Source organism: Pseudopodoces humilis, chromosome 28, assembly GCF_049639895.1.
Source record: "Pseudopodoces humilis isolate 2021_Gansu_Grassland_sample_001 chromosome 28, ASM4963989v1, whole genome shotgun sequence".
Classification (NCBI taxonomy): Eukaryota; Metazoa; Chordata; class Aves; order Passeriformes; family Paridae; genus Pseudopodoces; species Pseudopodoces humilis.
Window position 1 is genome coordinate 3,174,616 of NC_142227.1, and position 13,420 is coordinate 3,188,035.

The following is a 13,420-nucleotide window of genomic DNA, read 5'->3' on the forward strand; positions in this document are numbered from 1 at the left end:
GTTCTTCCCCCCGAGGCTGCTGGCACTGCCCAGGCTCCCCAGGGAATGGGCCCGGCCCCAAGGCTGCCAGAGCTCCAGGAGCGTTTGGACAGCGCTCTCAGGGATGCTCAGGGTGGGCTTGTTGGGGGGTCTGGGCAGGGCCAGGGGCTGCACTGATCATCCCTGAGGGTCCCTCCCAGCTCTGGATTTGTGTCCTGCCAGGCAGTGACTTTTTGCAGCCTGGGGTTCCTTCCTAGCAGCACCTTTGCCAGAGGTGAGGCACAGCCCAGGCCTGGCCCTGAGAATCCCACCCTGAACACAACCAGGGCTCGAGAGAAGAGGCTGATTCCAGTTCCCAACCCCACAAGCACATCTGCTACAGGTTAAAACAACACAACTGCAACCATGAAAATAACCCTCCACCCGCCTTTTCCTCAGCCTCCCCAAATTCCTGGGTAATAACATGTTTAACTGTGTTCCCTGTGAGCTCTGCACGACAAATGAATGAGTGGATTTTGCAAATTAAGCCGTAGTGATGTGACCCAGAGCTGATAGGAGTTTCCTTTACATCATCCCCAACACTTCCGTTGCCATAACAAAAGGCAGCTCTGCTCTCTGTGCAGCCCCGTGTTCGCTCACAGGGAAACAAACTGTTGTTCTCCCGGTAAAAATCCTCTGGTGCATCGATTGCGTGGAATAATTTGATTAAAATGGTGGTGGTGGGGTCTCAGAGGACACAGCCCACTTTGCACAAGTCTTGGCCCCTCTCACAAAGGGGATGTTCCCTGCACTTGAGGGGAGGGACAGCCAGATGTGACATGAGAGCACTTGGAGATCTCAGCCTGTGGACAACTCCGGCAACAGCAAACAGCTTAGAAACATCCTTCGGGTCTGCAGCATGGAATAGGTACAAATGGTTTGCACAATTAAACTCAGAGTCACTAAAGGGAGTACCTGAGTTCAGCATTTAACATTCCAGGACTTTTTTTAATGTATTTCCACATCACAGGGATGCACTGGGAGGCTCAGGGCTGTGAACCTGTGAGAGAATCTCGAACTATGTGTGCAAACATAAATTGAAGTTTTCTTCATGTTTTAGCCATTGCTCTGGATTAGAACTAATTCAATTTAAAGACTAAATTAATGTCTAGAAACTCCTAACCTGTGCTAAAGAATAAATCCAAAGATTTGGATTGTGCTGAAAAGGAATGACGATGATGATGATGATGATGATGATGATGATGGCTGTGTCAGACCAGGTAGCCCCCATCCCAGTGTCACTATCTTGCTGAGAAGGGCCTCCAAAGCTACCCCAGAACACTGAGTTGTAGGGGTGTTAATAAGCTCCAAACATTCTTGGAAAATGTCTTCACATGGACTTTTACGGTGTGAAGTGAAAACTGCCAGCAAGCAGAAGAGCAGCTCTGAAAAACCTCCCTAAGGAGTTCTGCAGCAGCGTGAGGCTGAGGAGAACCATGGGATCACCCAGGGCAGGTTGGGTGGGATCCCAGAGGAACAGGAGAGCTGTGGGACCAGCAGGAGGGAGAGGAGGGGACCTGAGAGTGCCTGAGGTTTAAGGGCACTTTATTCGTGCAGAGCCTGCAGAGGCAGCTCCGAGCTGCTGCTCAGGAACCCTCTGGAGCCGCTGGAATGGAGCAGCAGCGGTGAATCCCATCCTTTACCCACACTTTGCTCTTCCAAGCCTCCAAGATGTTTGGGGCAGGCCAGGTGGTGTCCGTCCCCTCCCTCTGAGCTCTGAAATCCCAGCCCGATTTCCAGCATTACATCGTTTGGGTTCAGAGCCCTGCTCCCAGGACATGATCTATTGCACAATGAATTACTTTAAAACCAAATTGTTACCCCACAGGGCAGGGATCACACGACTTAAAGAGATGTTAACAAGCCGTGACAAACCTCTGGCGTTAGAATTTTCAGGCAAGCTGTTCTGCATCTAAGGCAGTCACTAATGATCACACAGCATCTGAAAAATGAAGGATACAGCGATGAGTAACTCCTCTGCTCCACTCCAGAGACCTGCCCATAGGAAGCAGGGCTGTGATTTGCACACTATCTGAACCTGATTATGGCTAATTTTTTGCATACAGAGCATGGAAAGGATCCTGGCCGAGGCATGGAAAATATGTGGCCACATGAGTCATTCTGTAATGGTTCATAAATCCTGAGAGAATCGCAAAAACAAAACATCTAACATTGCATCTTCCCTCTCACTGCCAGTGGAACTCCACCTCTTGACATGCTCGGCACAAGGATGTGGGAATATGGCGAAAGCAAAGGAAATAGGATCATTTTCTCCTTGGAATAGAAGAATCTCATCAAACAGCAGCCAGGCTCAGATTTGCAACCTTGACAGAAGAAGCCATTCATGAGGCGAGGAGAAAGAAACGAGCTGCTCCTCAGGTTGCCAAACCAAATTTACAGTTCCTACTGCCTGGGCTCCAGCTCCTGTCCTTCCTTCCCTGCAGAGCCAGGCACGGACTGTGGAGAACAGCCCAAAGCCCAGCACCTTCTCCAGCCATGACCTCCTGTCCCACTGGCCTGTGCACGAGATGGCCAGGGCCACTCTGGGGCTCTGACACGGGAGGTGGGAGAGGATTTGGGAGCTTCCCAGAGCACAGAAGGGACCTGCTCTGGGGGTTAGAGCACAGGGACCCAGCAGCAAAGGATCTTAAGCTCAGTTAACCTCTGCCAGTCCCTGTTACAGCATTATCTGGGCTGTCCTCTGAGCACAACCAGCAGCTCCATGTGCTGCTCCAAGTTCTTATCCCAGAGTGGGGCTTTTGCAGGGTGGGACTGCTCAGCTCTGGGAAAAGGCAGCATTTTATGGGGCAGGGGTGGCTGGAATTTCCCATTATCTCCTCCAACAGTAGGGACTTCCTGCGTGCCCTTTTCAGGCCCCTTTCCTGCTGCAGGGAGCTGCTCTCCCGTTCCAGGGGTTTATCAGCGGAAGCAAAAGCGTCTCCCTCTCTTTGCCACTCGCCCTTGGTGCTCATGGTGCTCCTGCTGCTGCTTTCAAGTGCAAAGATCTCCAACCCATCCTCTGCAGTAAAATCACAAAGTGCAGGAGCCAGGAAACAGGAGAAGGAATAGACAGGAACTCTGAAGGGCCTGATGTGGAGGCTGCAAGGCTGACACTAAAAGCCTTCCACTGCCAGAACACGAATCCACAGGAGCCCTGTGCAATCACCAGAGATCTGTGTGGTCTGCAGCTCTGGTAGCTGGGAGAGCTCCCTGTTTGTAGTACCAGAAAATGCTCAGGCTTTAGGAAAAGACCTCAGCTCACCCACAGAACCACTCAGGTCTCTGCCGTGGGAGGATGCTCAGCATTTCCATGGGCAAAGGCGCACGGGCTCCGTTTACGTGCAGACTGCACCAAACACGACCACATTTGTTATTTCCAGGAATATTCCGGAAGGAGACCCAGATGAGTCATTTGAGCCATCATCTCACGCTGAGGCTGAAGTGCAGCCCTGAAACACTTTGGGCCTGGATAAACAAGCCCCTCCCAGCCCCAGCTCTGACGCTGGGGTTGTCCAGCCTGAGCTTGGGCAGCCCACGCTCGTGCCGGTGGTAACAGCCCCTCCATTCCCTCATCCTGCCGGGATCGGCCCCATTGCTTCCGAGAGTTAAGGACCAGCAGGAGGAAATGCGTGAGCAGGGTCCCTGATGCTGCTGCTCCCACGCAGCTCCAGCACTGTGGTGTGGCTGCAGACCCTGAGCTGCCATGGGGACCCTCGGGGACAGGCGGCTCCTGTTCTGCTGTGCCTTCTGGGGACTCTGCCTGGCCTCGGACTACGATGGTGAGTGCGTGCCTTTGGGTGCAAAGCTGCTGCCTGTTAAAGTGCTGGGTATTTGGGACCTTTGTAAGATCCCTGCAAATTCATTTTTTGATGAGTTCACATGGGAGGATGCTCTGATAGAGCTCTGTGTGGGCTCTTGTTGAAGCAGGAGGTTGACAGAGGTGATACAGCAGAGAAAGAAACTGGGCTGGAAGAAACTAGAAAGAGAAAGGAAAAATAGAGGAGCAGTAAAACAGAAAGGACTAAAAGCTAAATCTTTAGCTAATTATACTCCCAGAGACACAACTTTACACTGGAGCGGCTCCAGACCTTTGGATTTTTGTGAAAGCCCGGCAGAGGAATTGTTCTCTGGATTCCCAGGCCTGTTCATGGCTGTGCAGAGGAATTTCTCTCTGGATTCCCAGGCCTGTTCATGGCTGTGCAGAGGAATTTCTCTCTGGATTCCCAGGCCTGTTCATGGCTGTGCAGAGGAATTTCTCTCTGGATTCCCAGGCCTGTTCATGGCTGTGCAGAGGAATTTCTCTCTGGATTCCCAGGCCTGTTCATGGCTGTGCAGAGGAATTTCTCTCTGGATTCCCAGGCCTGTTCATGGCTGTGCAGAGGAATTTCTCTCTGGATTCCCAGGCCTGTTCATGGCTGTAGAGCATCACAGTCCATTGTGAGCTGTGGGAAACCACAGGGCAAAGGAAGCAGGGATGTTCTCAGAAAGGTGGCTGTGGGTGGCTCCTGCACACCTCTGCCAGCCAGCTTTTTCTGCCCATCACACCACAGCCTTTCCAGAACACCCCCAGTTGCAGGGACCCCAAGAGAGAAGATAAAGAGCAGCTTTGGGGTGAGCTGTGTGTGCAGCCTGCCCTGCTGAGTGAGTAACAGCCTGCCTTCCTCTCACAGATTACTCTCAGGACAGCACCAGCGAGCAGGCCACCACATCAGAGGTCACCCCGTGTCCCCGAGCCATCCCGGGGGACCAGGCCACGGTCAACAACATCACGTACCTGCTGATCCCCGAGGCCACCCGTGCCCAGCTGGCCAGCACCGTCACCGTCCGGCTCATCCCCAGCCTCTACAGCCTGGTGTTCGTGCTGGGGCTGCCGGCCAACGCGCTGGCCCTGTGGGTGCTGGCCACCAGGGCCGAGCGCCTCGCCTCCACCGTGTTCCTGATGAACCTGGCCACCGCCGACCTGCTGCTCGTCTCCGTGCTGCCCTTCAAGATCTCCTACTATTTCCTGGGCAACCACTGGCCCTTTGGGGAAGGGCTGTGCCGCCTCAGCACGGCTCTCTTCTACGGGAACATGTACTGCTCCGTGCTGCTGCTCACCTGCATCAGTGTCGATCGCTACCTGGCCGTGGCTCACCCCTTCTCGTCCCGTGCTTTCCGCACGCCGGGCCTGGCTGTGGGTACCTGCGCTGCCGTGTGGCTCTGCTCCGCCGCCCTGACCCTGCCCCTGACCCTGCAGCAGCAATCCTACCCCCTGCTCGGGGCAGGCCTCACGCTGTGCCACGATGTCCTGCCCCGCCACGAGAACGACGGCTTCTACTTTTATTATTTCGTGGTGCTGATCGCCTGCGCCTTCCTGCTGCCGCTGCTGCTGCTGGTGCTGAGCTCGGCCGCGCTGCTGCGGGTCCTCCTGCGTGGGGGCAGCCGCTACTCGCACGCCGCCAAGCTCACGGCCCTCGTGGTCATCACCCTCGTGGTTTTCTATGCCCCCAGCAACATCCTCCTGCTGCTCCACTACTCCAGCCCCTGCTCCAGGCTGCACGGCCGGCTGTACCTCAGCTACATGGTCAGCCTGGCCCTCAGCACCTGCAACAGCTGCGCCGACCCCTTTGTCTACTACTACGTGTCTGAGGATTTCCGGGAGAAGGTGAAGAGGAGTCTTCAGGGGCAGCAAAAAAATCAGCACTTCCCTAAAGACCTCCAAGGAAACGCTGCCCCGTTCCAAACATTTTCTGCTGTGAGCCTCCAGCCCGGCTCGCTGCTCCCGGGGCACTCGTCGTGCACACAGCGGGGATAAGATGAATTCAACACCGGAATTCCACAAGTTTCACCCAGAGCAGCATTTCCCAGGAGCCAAGTGCTTCTCCCTGTGTGCACAGAGAGGGCTGGATAAACCCAGGCTGTGAGATTCTTTGCCCAGACAAGATGCTGAATGCTGGACACATCCAGCCTTTCCTGGGACGCTGCCTGCAGCTTCTCAGCTGGTCACAGACCACCAGGGATGTTCCTGCCCATACACCTGGGTCTGGTGCTCCTATCCTGACTGCTCTCTGCCTGCTGATCCTGCTCCTGGCTTGCTCACTGTCCTTAAATGCACATTCCCTTCCCCTAAATCTGAAAAAGAGCTATCGTTGCAAAACCAAACTTCTAAATGTTTCAAAAATACTCTCCTGAACGAAACCAGTCTGTCAAAAGAGTGCAGAGCACTGGCTTGTGTAGCAAAAACATTCTTGGCTTGATTTGTAAGCAGCCCCTTGGTAATGTCAGCCCACTGTTGGTAAAGGGTGCAAAAATCCCGTTCACTCATCCCTATTTTTGCAAATCACCCTTGGCAGCCATCATTTCTTTGAGGTAAAGGTTGTATTAATGGATTTTGTAAAAAAATGATGTCTCATGAAGGGAAATAGTAAAGCAGGAATGGAGCAAACCCTCTGGTACTCCACATTTCCTTCATGTAATGTCACCAAAAGCTGTCTCTGATCAAAGAGGTGCTCGGGTTTGCTGCTTAGTGGCACCTGCTGCAAATCTGACAAAATGTAGCCAGCTCATCTCTCAGACATAACTGGGGCACAGCTCTGTGAGCAGCCAGGTAGAAAATGAGAAATAAACTTCTTTAGAGTTCCTTAATTCTTTAGTTTTAGTTAAGCACAGGCTTGACAACCTAAATCGTGAATAAGAGGCAGAGAGCATTGTCTTAAAATCGGTTTTTAATAAAATATTTATCAGAATCTAAAACAAACACTTTTCTGGACTCAGACTTGCTAAGATGTGTGTGAACAAACCAACAACTGGTCAGAGAGCTGTTTGTGTGTACCTGTGTGGGGGAGGCAAAAGGCAGGGGAAACACAAAGCTGGGCTCTGGGCACTCAGAAACAGCAGCCACTAAAAAAACCCCAAACCCAGGGTGGTAGAGGTTTTCTAAATAGTTGCTCTATTCACAATAATGAAAACCAGGTTATTGTTCATTAAATGTCAACAGTCAGCTGAGCAAAGCAATTGCTGGTGTGTTGGAGATGTTCCTCAAGCAAGCTGAACATTCTTCTGGTATTTGCTTTCTACTGAGGCTGATTAAGAGGGAGGGGAAGAGGCAAGACCAAAACACAGGACAAAAAAGAACAAGGGGAACTATTGCTTTAAAATAAATACCATGGTAATGATTACTCTGCATAATGTACAGTTACAAATATATAAATATTCATTTCCTTGAAAGGATTGCAAGCATCAATCACTGATAACTAGCACTGCTGCAGCTATTCAGTCACAGAACTCGATGGAAGAAGCGATTTCTGTGTCTTAAAAACCCACTGGCACTTTTCTTCTTTTGCAGTGAGGGACCATCAGGAAAAGGAAAGGAGAAGCATCTCTCTGACAGAGGGAGGCAAATGTCTCTAAGCCAGAAACAACCCAAAGCAGCAGCAGCTGGCCTTGCTGGCTTTGGCTTTCCAGCACCCAGCTGGTCTTTTCCTTGGTGGAAAAAAACTGAAAACCAATCCTTCTTCCTAAACTGACATGCTGAGGTGCACAAAGTGGAAGCCTGAGATGTCCTTGTGCTCTCAGGGACAGGAGGGAGACTGATCAGCTTCAGAGCCAGAACGGGGCCAAAGCCTGTGAACAGCTTTGAGTCTGCACAGCTGTGCTGTGTCCAGTGCTGCTCAGGGATCCAGACCTAAAGTTTCTGTATTCCAAGCAGGATGTTGAAGAATGGAGGAAAAATAATCTATGATGTTTTTTTCCCTAGATAAGAATTAATGATGGTTACTAGAAACATGAACAGCAAATGTGGGATAGGGGAAAGCTCTGGAACCTCAGCTAGAGTGGAGAAGAGAGCAGAGACCTTTATTCCTGTGATAGGGGGAAAAGGCAACCACAGTGGTGTAACTGTAGGTTCCTTGATTCAATTCCTTAAATAAAATCACCTTTTTTCTTTTTAGCTACAAAGAGGAGCTGGTTTGGTGTAGCAAAAGTGGGGAGAGGCAGAGGCTGCCAAGAGCAGATGGACTGGAAGTGCCAAGGCTGGGAAGAAGCACTGGGAGTGAAGTCAGGATCCAGAAATCCTGTCCCATGCCCTCCCACACACTGCCCTGCTCTGTCTGGCTCTCAGGACATTAAGGCTGCTTTCCCTTTGCTTTCTGAGGGTCCAGGGCTCTCTGGTTTTACTTTGAATTGCAAAACAGAAGCCAGACTCCTCTGCCTCAAGCACTGGCACAGAGACCCCTCAGACAAGGCTCTGATTGATGGGCTGGCACCACCAGCAGGAATTATTTACCTGGCAGGACCAGGGGGATGTCTGCATCTGGAATTAGGACAGTACATGTCCCAGAGCCTGAAGAAAGTGAAGAAAGGCAGGTTTAATTCTTGTCTGGAACTCCCCAACCTCATCTCCTCATCCCAGGGGAAGGTCTGAGTGCCCAAGGATCTGTTAGAGGACCAAGCAATTTAAAACAAATTCAAATATCTCTCCAGCAGCATTCACTGGGTGTACAGCGGGTGAGAGAGACCAGGAAAGGAAAACCAGAAAGGGACTGAGGACAGGAGAATGAGGAATCCAGAACAAAGGTCCCATCCCCTGGATGAAGCCAGTCACAGACATTACCAGGGTGACCAAATGCCTCATTCTCCCAACTCACAGCACTAAACAGCTGCAGCCTGAACCAGCAAACAGCAGGGTTTGTATTGTGCACTTCTGAGTTTTAAAAAAGGGGAAAAAAAAATAAAAAATCTTGTTGCAGCTCACACTAGGCCTGTTATTTACCCAGGGATAAATATTGACTCAGTCCTGTGTATGTACACAATAGCCAGTGCCTGCCAGGACAGTTGCTTGCAGGAGGTGGAATTTAGTTTAAAGGCATTTATTTACCTGCCAGGCAGGAATGCAGCTGCCAGGGTGAGGGCAGGATCTGTCCCTGCACACCCCAGACATGGGGAAGAACCCTCAGCCCACAGCAGGATCCTGGGAGCAGCCACAAGGGAAGGCTGGCAAAGCTGCCAATGAGGCAGCTCTGAAATTTCTGGGAACTTCAAGACGCAGACCTTCATCACGTCAACTGCATTCTGCAAATGTCTGGCCCCAGACAAAAAGGGCTGGAAACTACACATGCCCAACCTCTGGGATTACCTCCTGGTTGTCCCCATGTGGACATTTTTCTGGAATAAACTTGTCTTTATTCTGGAATGGAATGTCTATACTGGGATATATTCTTGTCATGGTTCCTGTGTAAACAAGCCTTAAAAATGAATGGAGCTGGGCTTTTTTTTTTCTGTTTCCATTCACCAATAAACACTCTCAAAAGGAGTTTCCACCCTGCTCTGGGTCCTGGTAACAATAGAAGTGGGAAGATAAAATATTAACACTATTTTGCAAGAGGCAATTGCATGTAACTCCTCCAAAGAGAACAATGCTGCTCCAGGCAGGAAGGGAAACTCAAAAATCTTGGCTCCTACACTTTTGGAAACACAAAGCTTTTCTTTTTAAGTTTTGCCACGTTGCTTGGGGCAGGTCAGACCGAGGGAGTCCAGCCTGTGACACCAGGGATTGGTACTGCCAGCAGAGCCAGGGCCTGGGCAGGGAGTACCAGGACCAGAACATGCTGTGCTAGATGCCAGTGGGAGCAAAATAAAAGGGGTTGGTGAAGTCAGGCAAACATTTAAAAGGGCTGTGCCTCAGCCAGGTTAATTTTCAGGCCAGGCTTTGAGGAGGAAAGGGGCTGAGAAGGCTGCGAGCAGCCCCTGTCAGCACATAGTGCAACACAAAGAGGGCTCCCCCACCTCATCCCTGCCTCTGCTGAGGCTGCAAACGCCCACCTGAGGACTGCAGACAGCAGCAGACATGAAGCCTTTCAAGCCTGGCAGTGGATTTCAGTTTTCTCAGGTAGAATGTACCTCCCAAGAGTTTCTCTGAATTGTGGAGCCACAGGGAAGTGTTCCTTTCCTGGGGGCAGCAGACTGATGGGCTGGGGAAGATGAGTAGCCTCTTGCTATGTCATAATTGGCAAAACACACTGACTTTTATTATTATAATTTGAGCAAAAAACTTCTCAGCCATCTTTCCTCAAACAGCAGTTCAGCTAAGCACAAGGCCTGGACTTAGCTTCTAAGTGTAGCTAGGAAATGGCATTTGCAGAATATCCTGATAGCAAACACTTGGAAATGCTCTATAGGTTTGAATTCCAGCCCCTATTTTTCTCACCTAGAGGGCACAGCATATTGGTCTCTCATCACTGGAAGGGCTCCAAAGAGGATGCACAGAAGGCAGGAAAACGGACAGAAAAATAATGCTGAGTGTCCCCCTTAGAGTTCCAGATCTGCCCCAAGGGGCAGCAAAGCCTACAGTTCTGAGGGCATCAGGAAGTAGTCATCATTCAGATTCTGTTCTGCAGCAGGTCATCTGGAGGAACAAACTCATACAGGAGTTGATTCTGAGCCTCTTCTCTTTATTTAAATTACGTATTTCTGTCAGAAAGAGAACACAAGGAAGAATCACCTGTGATGCACCTTTGTGAGATATTACTGAGCCTGGGCAGGGGAAAGCTGAAAATGTCACAGAGCTGGGAGGGACCCACCAGGATCAAATCCTGCCCAGACCCCCCAACAAGCCCACCCTGAGCATCCCTGAGAGCGCTGTCCAAACGCTCCTGGAGCTCTGGCAGCCTTGGGGCCGGGCCCATTCCCTGGGGAGCCTGGGCAGTGCCAGCAGCCTCGGGGGGAAGAACCTTGCCCTGAGATCCATCCCAAGCCCTGGCACAGCTCCAGCCCTTCCTGGGCTCCTGTCCCTGTCCCAGAGCAGAGATCCGAGTCCATCCCTCCTCTCCCCATCACGAGACTGATGAGCCTCCCCTCAGTCTCCACTCCAGCTGAACACGCCAAGTGAGAGGCCACTTCACTCCGCTGGGGCTGAAGCCACTGAGCTCACAGAGCCTTTTACAGCTGCCCCAGCAAGATCCCATTCCCAGTGATCCCTAAAGAGTTATAAAAACATCCCTTTGTGGCGCACTGAGCCAGGAGGAGGATGCCTCAGGCTGCCTCAGAGCAGGCCCCGCTCAGGGCTCACCATTCCGCCGGCGCGGCCTCGCCCTGGCCGCCGTCCCCGTCCCGCGAGCTGCCGGCCGTGCTCAGCTCCGCCACCACCTCGAACACGTCGGATTCCACGGCGAAGGCGTCGGGGTCGTACTCGTAGGAGTAGTAGGACAGGTCTGTGTGCAGGGGGGACCCCTCCTCGGCTGCCTGGGCGAGCAGGGCCGCGGGAGCTGCGGCCCAGCGCGGGAGAAGGAAGGGGTTTAGTCAGGGAGGCTGCGGGGCCTGCAGGTGTTTGTGGGGCCCACAGGGGAGGGGAGAAGCTGCTGCAATGGCAGAAATTACAATTTCCCAGTTTGAGACCTGGGCACTGGAATAAAATGAAAGGAAAGAGGGGGAACAAAGAGAGGGGTGAAGGGGAAACAAGGAGGAAAAGGGAGAACAAGGGGGGAAGGCAAATAAGGGTGGGAAAAGGAGGAAACGAGGGGAAATGAGAAAAAAAGGGGGAAAGAGGAGGAAATAAGGAGGGGAAATGAGAAAACAAGGGGGGAGAGAGGAGGAAACAAGACAAGGGGTAAAGAGGAGGAAACAAGACAAGGGGGAAAAAGAGGAGGAAAGAAGGGCAGAAAGGGTGATGTAGTTTAAAAAACATCTCCACGCCTCCTTTTCCAGCATGGAATTAACTGAGGTGCTGAAGTTCAGATCCACCACCCTGAGGGCTACACACAGTGAGATGAAAGTGTCATGCAGAGGGCAGATGGCACAGGGAACCCACTCTGCACCCTGAAAATCTCTCCTCTGACCAGGCACCTCAGGTAAGGAGAGCCCCATCCATACAGGGACGTGTTCTGTGTGCCCTCAGCTGTGCATCATTTCATAAAACAAGTGACAAAGCTGGAGGGAGACCCTGAGGGAACAGCTCACTTGGTGACTGACCAGTGGAGGCAGACAGCTTTCTTTTCAGCAAATGTGAAGATTTCGAGGCCAGGAGTCCACAGCAGAGCCATTGACTCCAGCCTGAATGAGGAGCTGAGGTGCCTCTGCCCCAGCACAGTCACACAGCACAAACTTCCATCATTTCATGTAGGGACAGACTCAGCAAGGCAGGAGCAAGAATTTCTCCTCTTCCCACTCCCTCCAGTGTGTGCTGACACTGGCAGGTCCCTCTCACAGCACACACCCCACTCACACCAGGCTCTGTGCTGGGTGACTGCTCCCTGTCCAGAGGGTAAACTGCAAGATAAAACTTCTAGGAATAGCAGCACATCCGTGTTTCCTAAACTGCTCCTTGAGCCAGCTCAGCTGTCCATCCTTTCTGTTTGCTCTCTGTGTACACTGCTCTAATCCAAACCAAAGCAAGCACTGAAGCAGAATTATTGCAGGGAGGAAAAGTCCCCCGCCTGCACAAAGCTGGCTCTATTTAAAGAGAACACTCATCAGGGTCTTTGAAAATGTTTGTTCTCTAGAAATTAAATATCTGAAGGATCTTCCCTGTTGCCTCCCACATCCTCCCAGCACTGGGCAGGGGAGTCAGGCTCTGTTCACTCCTTCTTGGCCTCCTCCCTGTGAGAACCTGCCAGATCATGAGCTCCTTCTATGAATGGGTGATTGCTGTCCACTGGGGATGGGATGAACATCACAGGCCTGACTCTTCCCAGGAATTCAGCGCTGGAGTCCAAGCAAAGAGCACAGGCCGACGTTTCCTGCACACAAACCACTCTCCCCAGCCCCAAATGTTTGTGCTGAGGCCAATGTTTGCTGAGCAGTGATGGGGGAGAGGAAAAACAGCCCTGTGCCAGTTCACTCAATCCTGAAAGAGCTGCAGCTCTGTGGGGAACATGCCAGTCAGGGATTTTTGGGGATGACTCCACCTGGAAGCAGAGCTCAGGTGGATGTTCCAGGTAGGAGCTGGTGCAGGTGATGGTGTTTAATCAGGAAAAAACCAACAATGCACAAATAAAAGACCATCACCAAACAAAAGTGTCATGGTTCAACCCAGAATTTTCTTCCAGTTCCAGCCATTGGCCCTTCTGATTGCTGGAGCAAAACTGTGCAAAGGACACGGCTGTGGGGAGAAGGCAGGGGGCCAGAGATGGAATGAAACAATGTTCAAGTGTGTGGGGCAGCAGTGCTGGGGATGTCAGTGCTGCTGTGAGCAGGAACCCACCCAGCACTGCTGCCCCACACACTTGGACATTGTTTTCCACCAAATCCATGCAGAATCACAGCACTGTGATGTCAACATATTGTCCTCCAACATCAGAGGCTGTGCCATGGCTGCATCTTGAGTGTCTTTGGCAGAGGAGATTTAGGCAGTTTCAGAAGAGAGTTAATGATCTGTGGAAGCAATCAAAGCACCATTTCATCAGAGAGACACTATCAGAGCTACTGGGGA

The 13,420-nt window shown here is 51.7% G+C and overlaps 2 protein-coding genes across 3 annotated transcripts in view; one reads left to right on the plus strand and one right to left on the minus strand.

Moving 5' to 3' along the window:
• Positions 1 to 3,601: 3,601 nt before the first annotated feature.
• Positions 3,602 to 8,748, plus strand: F2RL3 (F2R like thrombin or trypsin receptor 3). Its single transcript, XM_005531234.3, is given in 3 exon segments — positions 3,602 to 3,797; positions 4,689 to 5,670; positions 5,672 to 8,748. Coding segments are annotated over 3 exon segments (1,143 nt in total). The 5' UTR covers positions 3,602 to 3,721; the 3' UTR covers positions 5,757 to 8,748.
• Positions 6,705 to 13,420, minus strand: part of CPAMD8 (C3 and PZP like alpha-2-macroglobulin domain containing 8) — a 52,847-nt gene continuing 46,131 nt past the window's right edge. For both annotated transcript variants that reach the window (XM_014259973.2, XM_088067671.1), the window contains 2 exons: positions 11,063 to 11,258; positions 6,705 to 10,464 (listed from right to left, as the gene is read on the minus strand). In XM_014259973.2, the coding sequence (XP_014115448.2) occupies position 10,464; positions 11,063 to 11,258 (197 nt within the window). In that variant the 3' untranslated portion in view covers positions 6,705 to 10,463. The remainder of the gene's footprint in view (positions 10,465 to 11,062; positions 11,259 to 13,420) is intronic.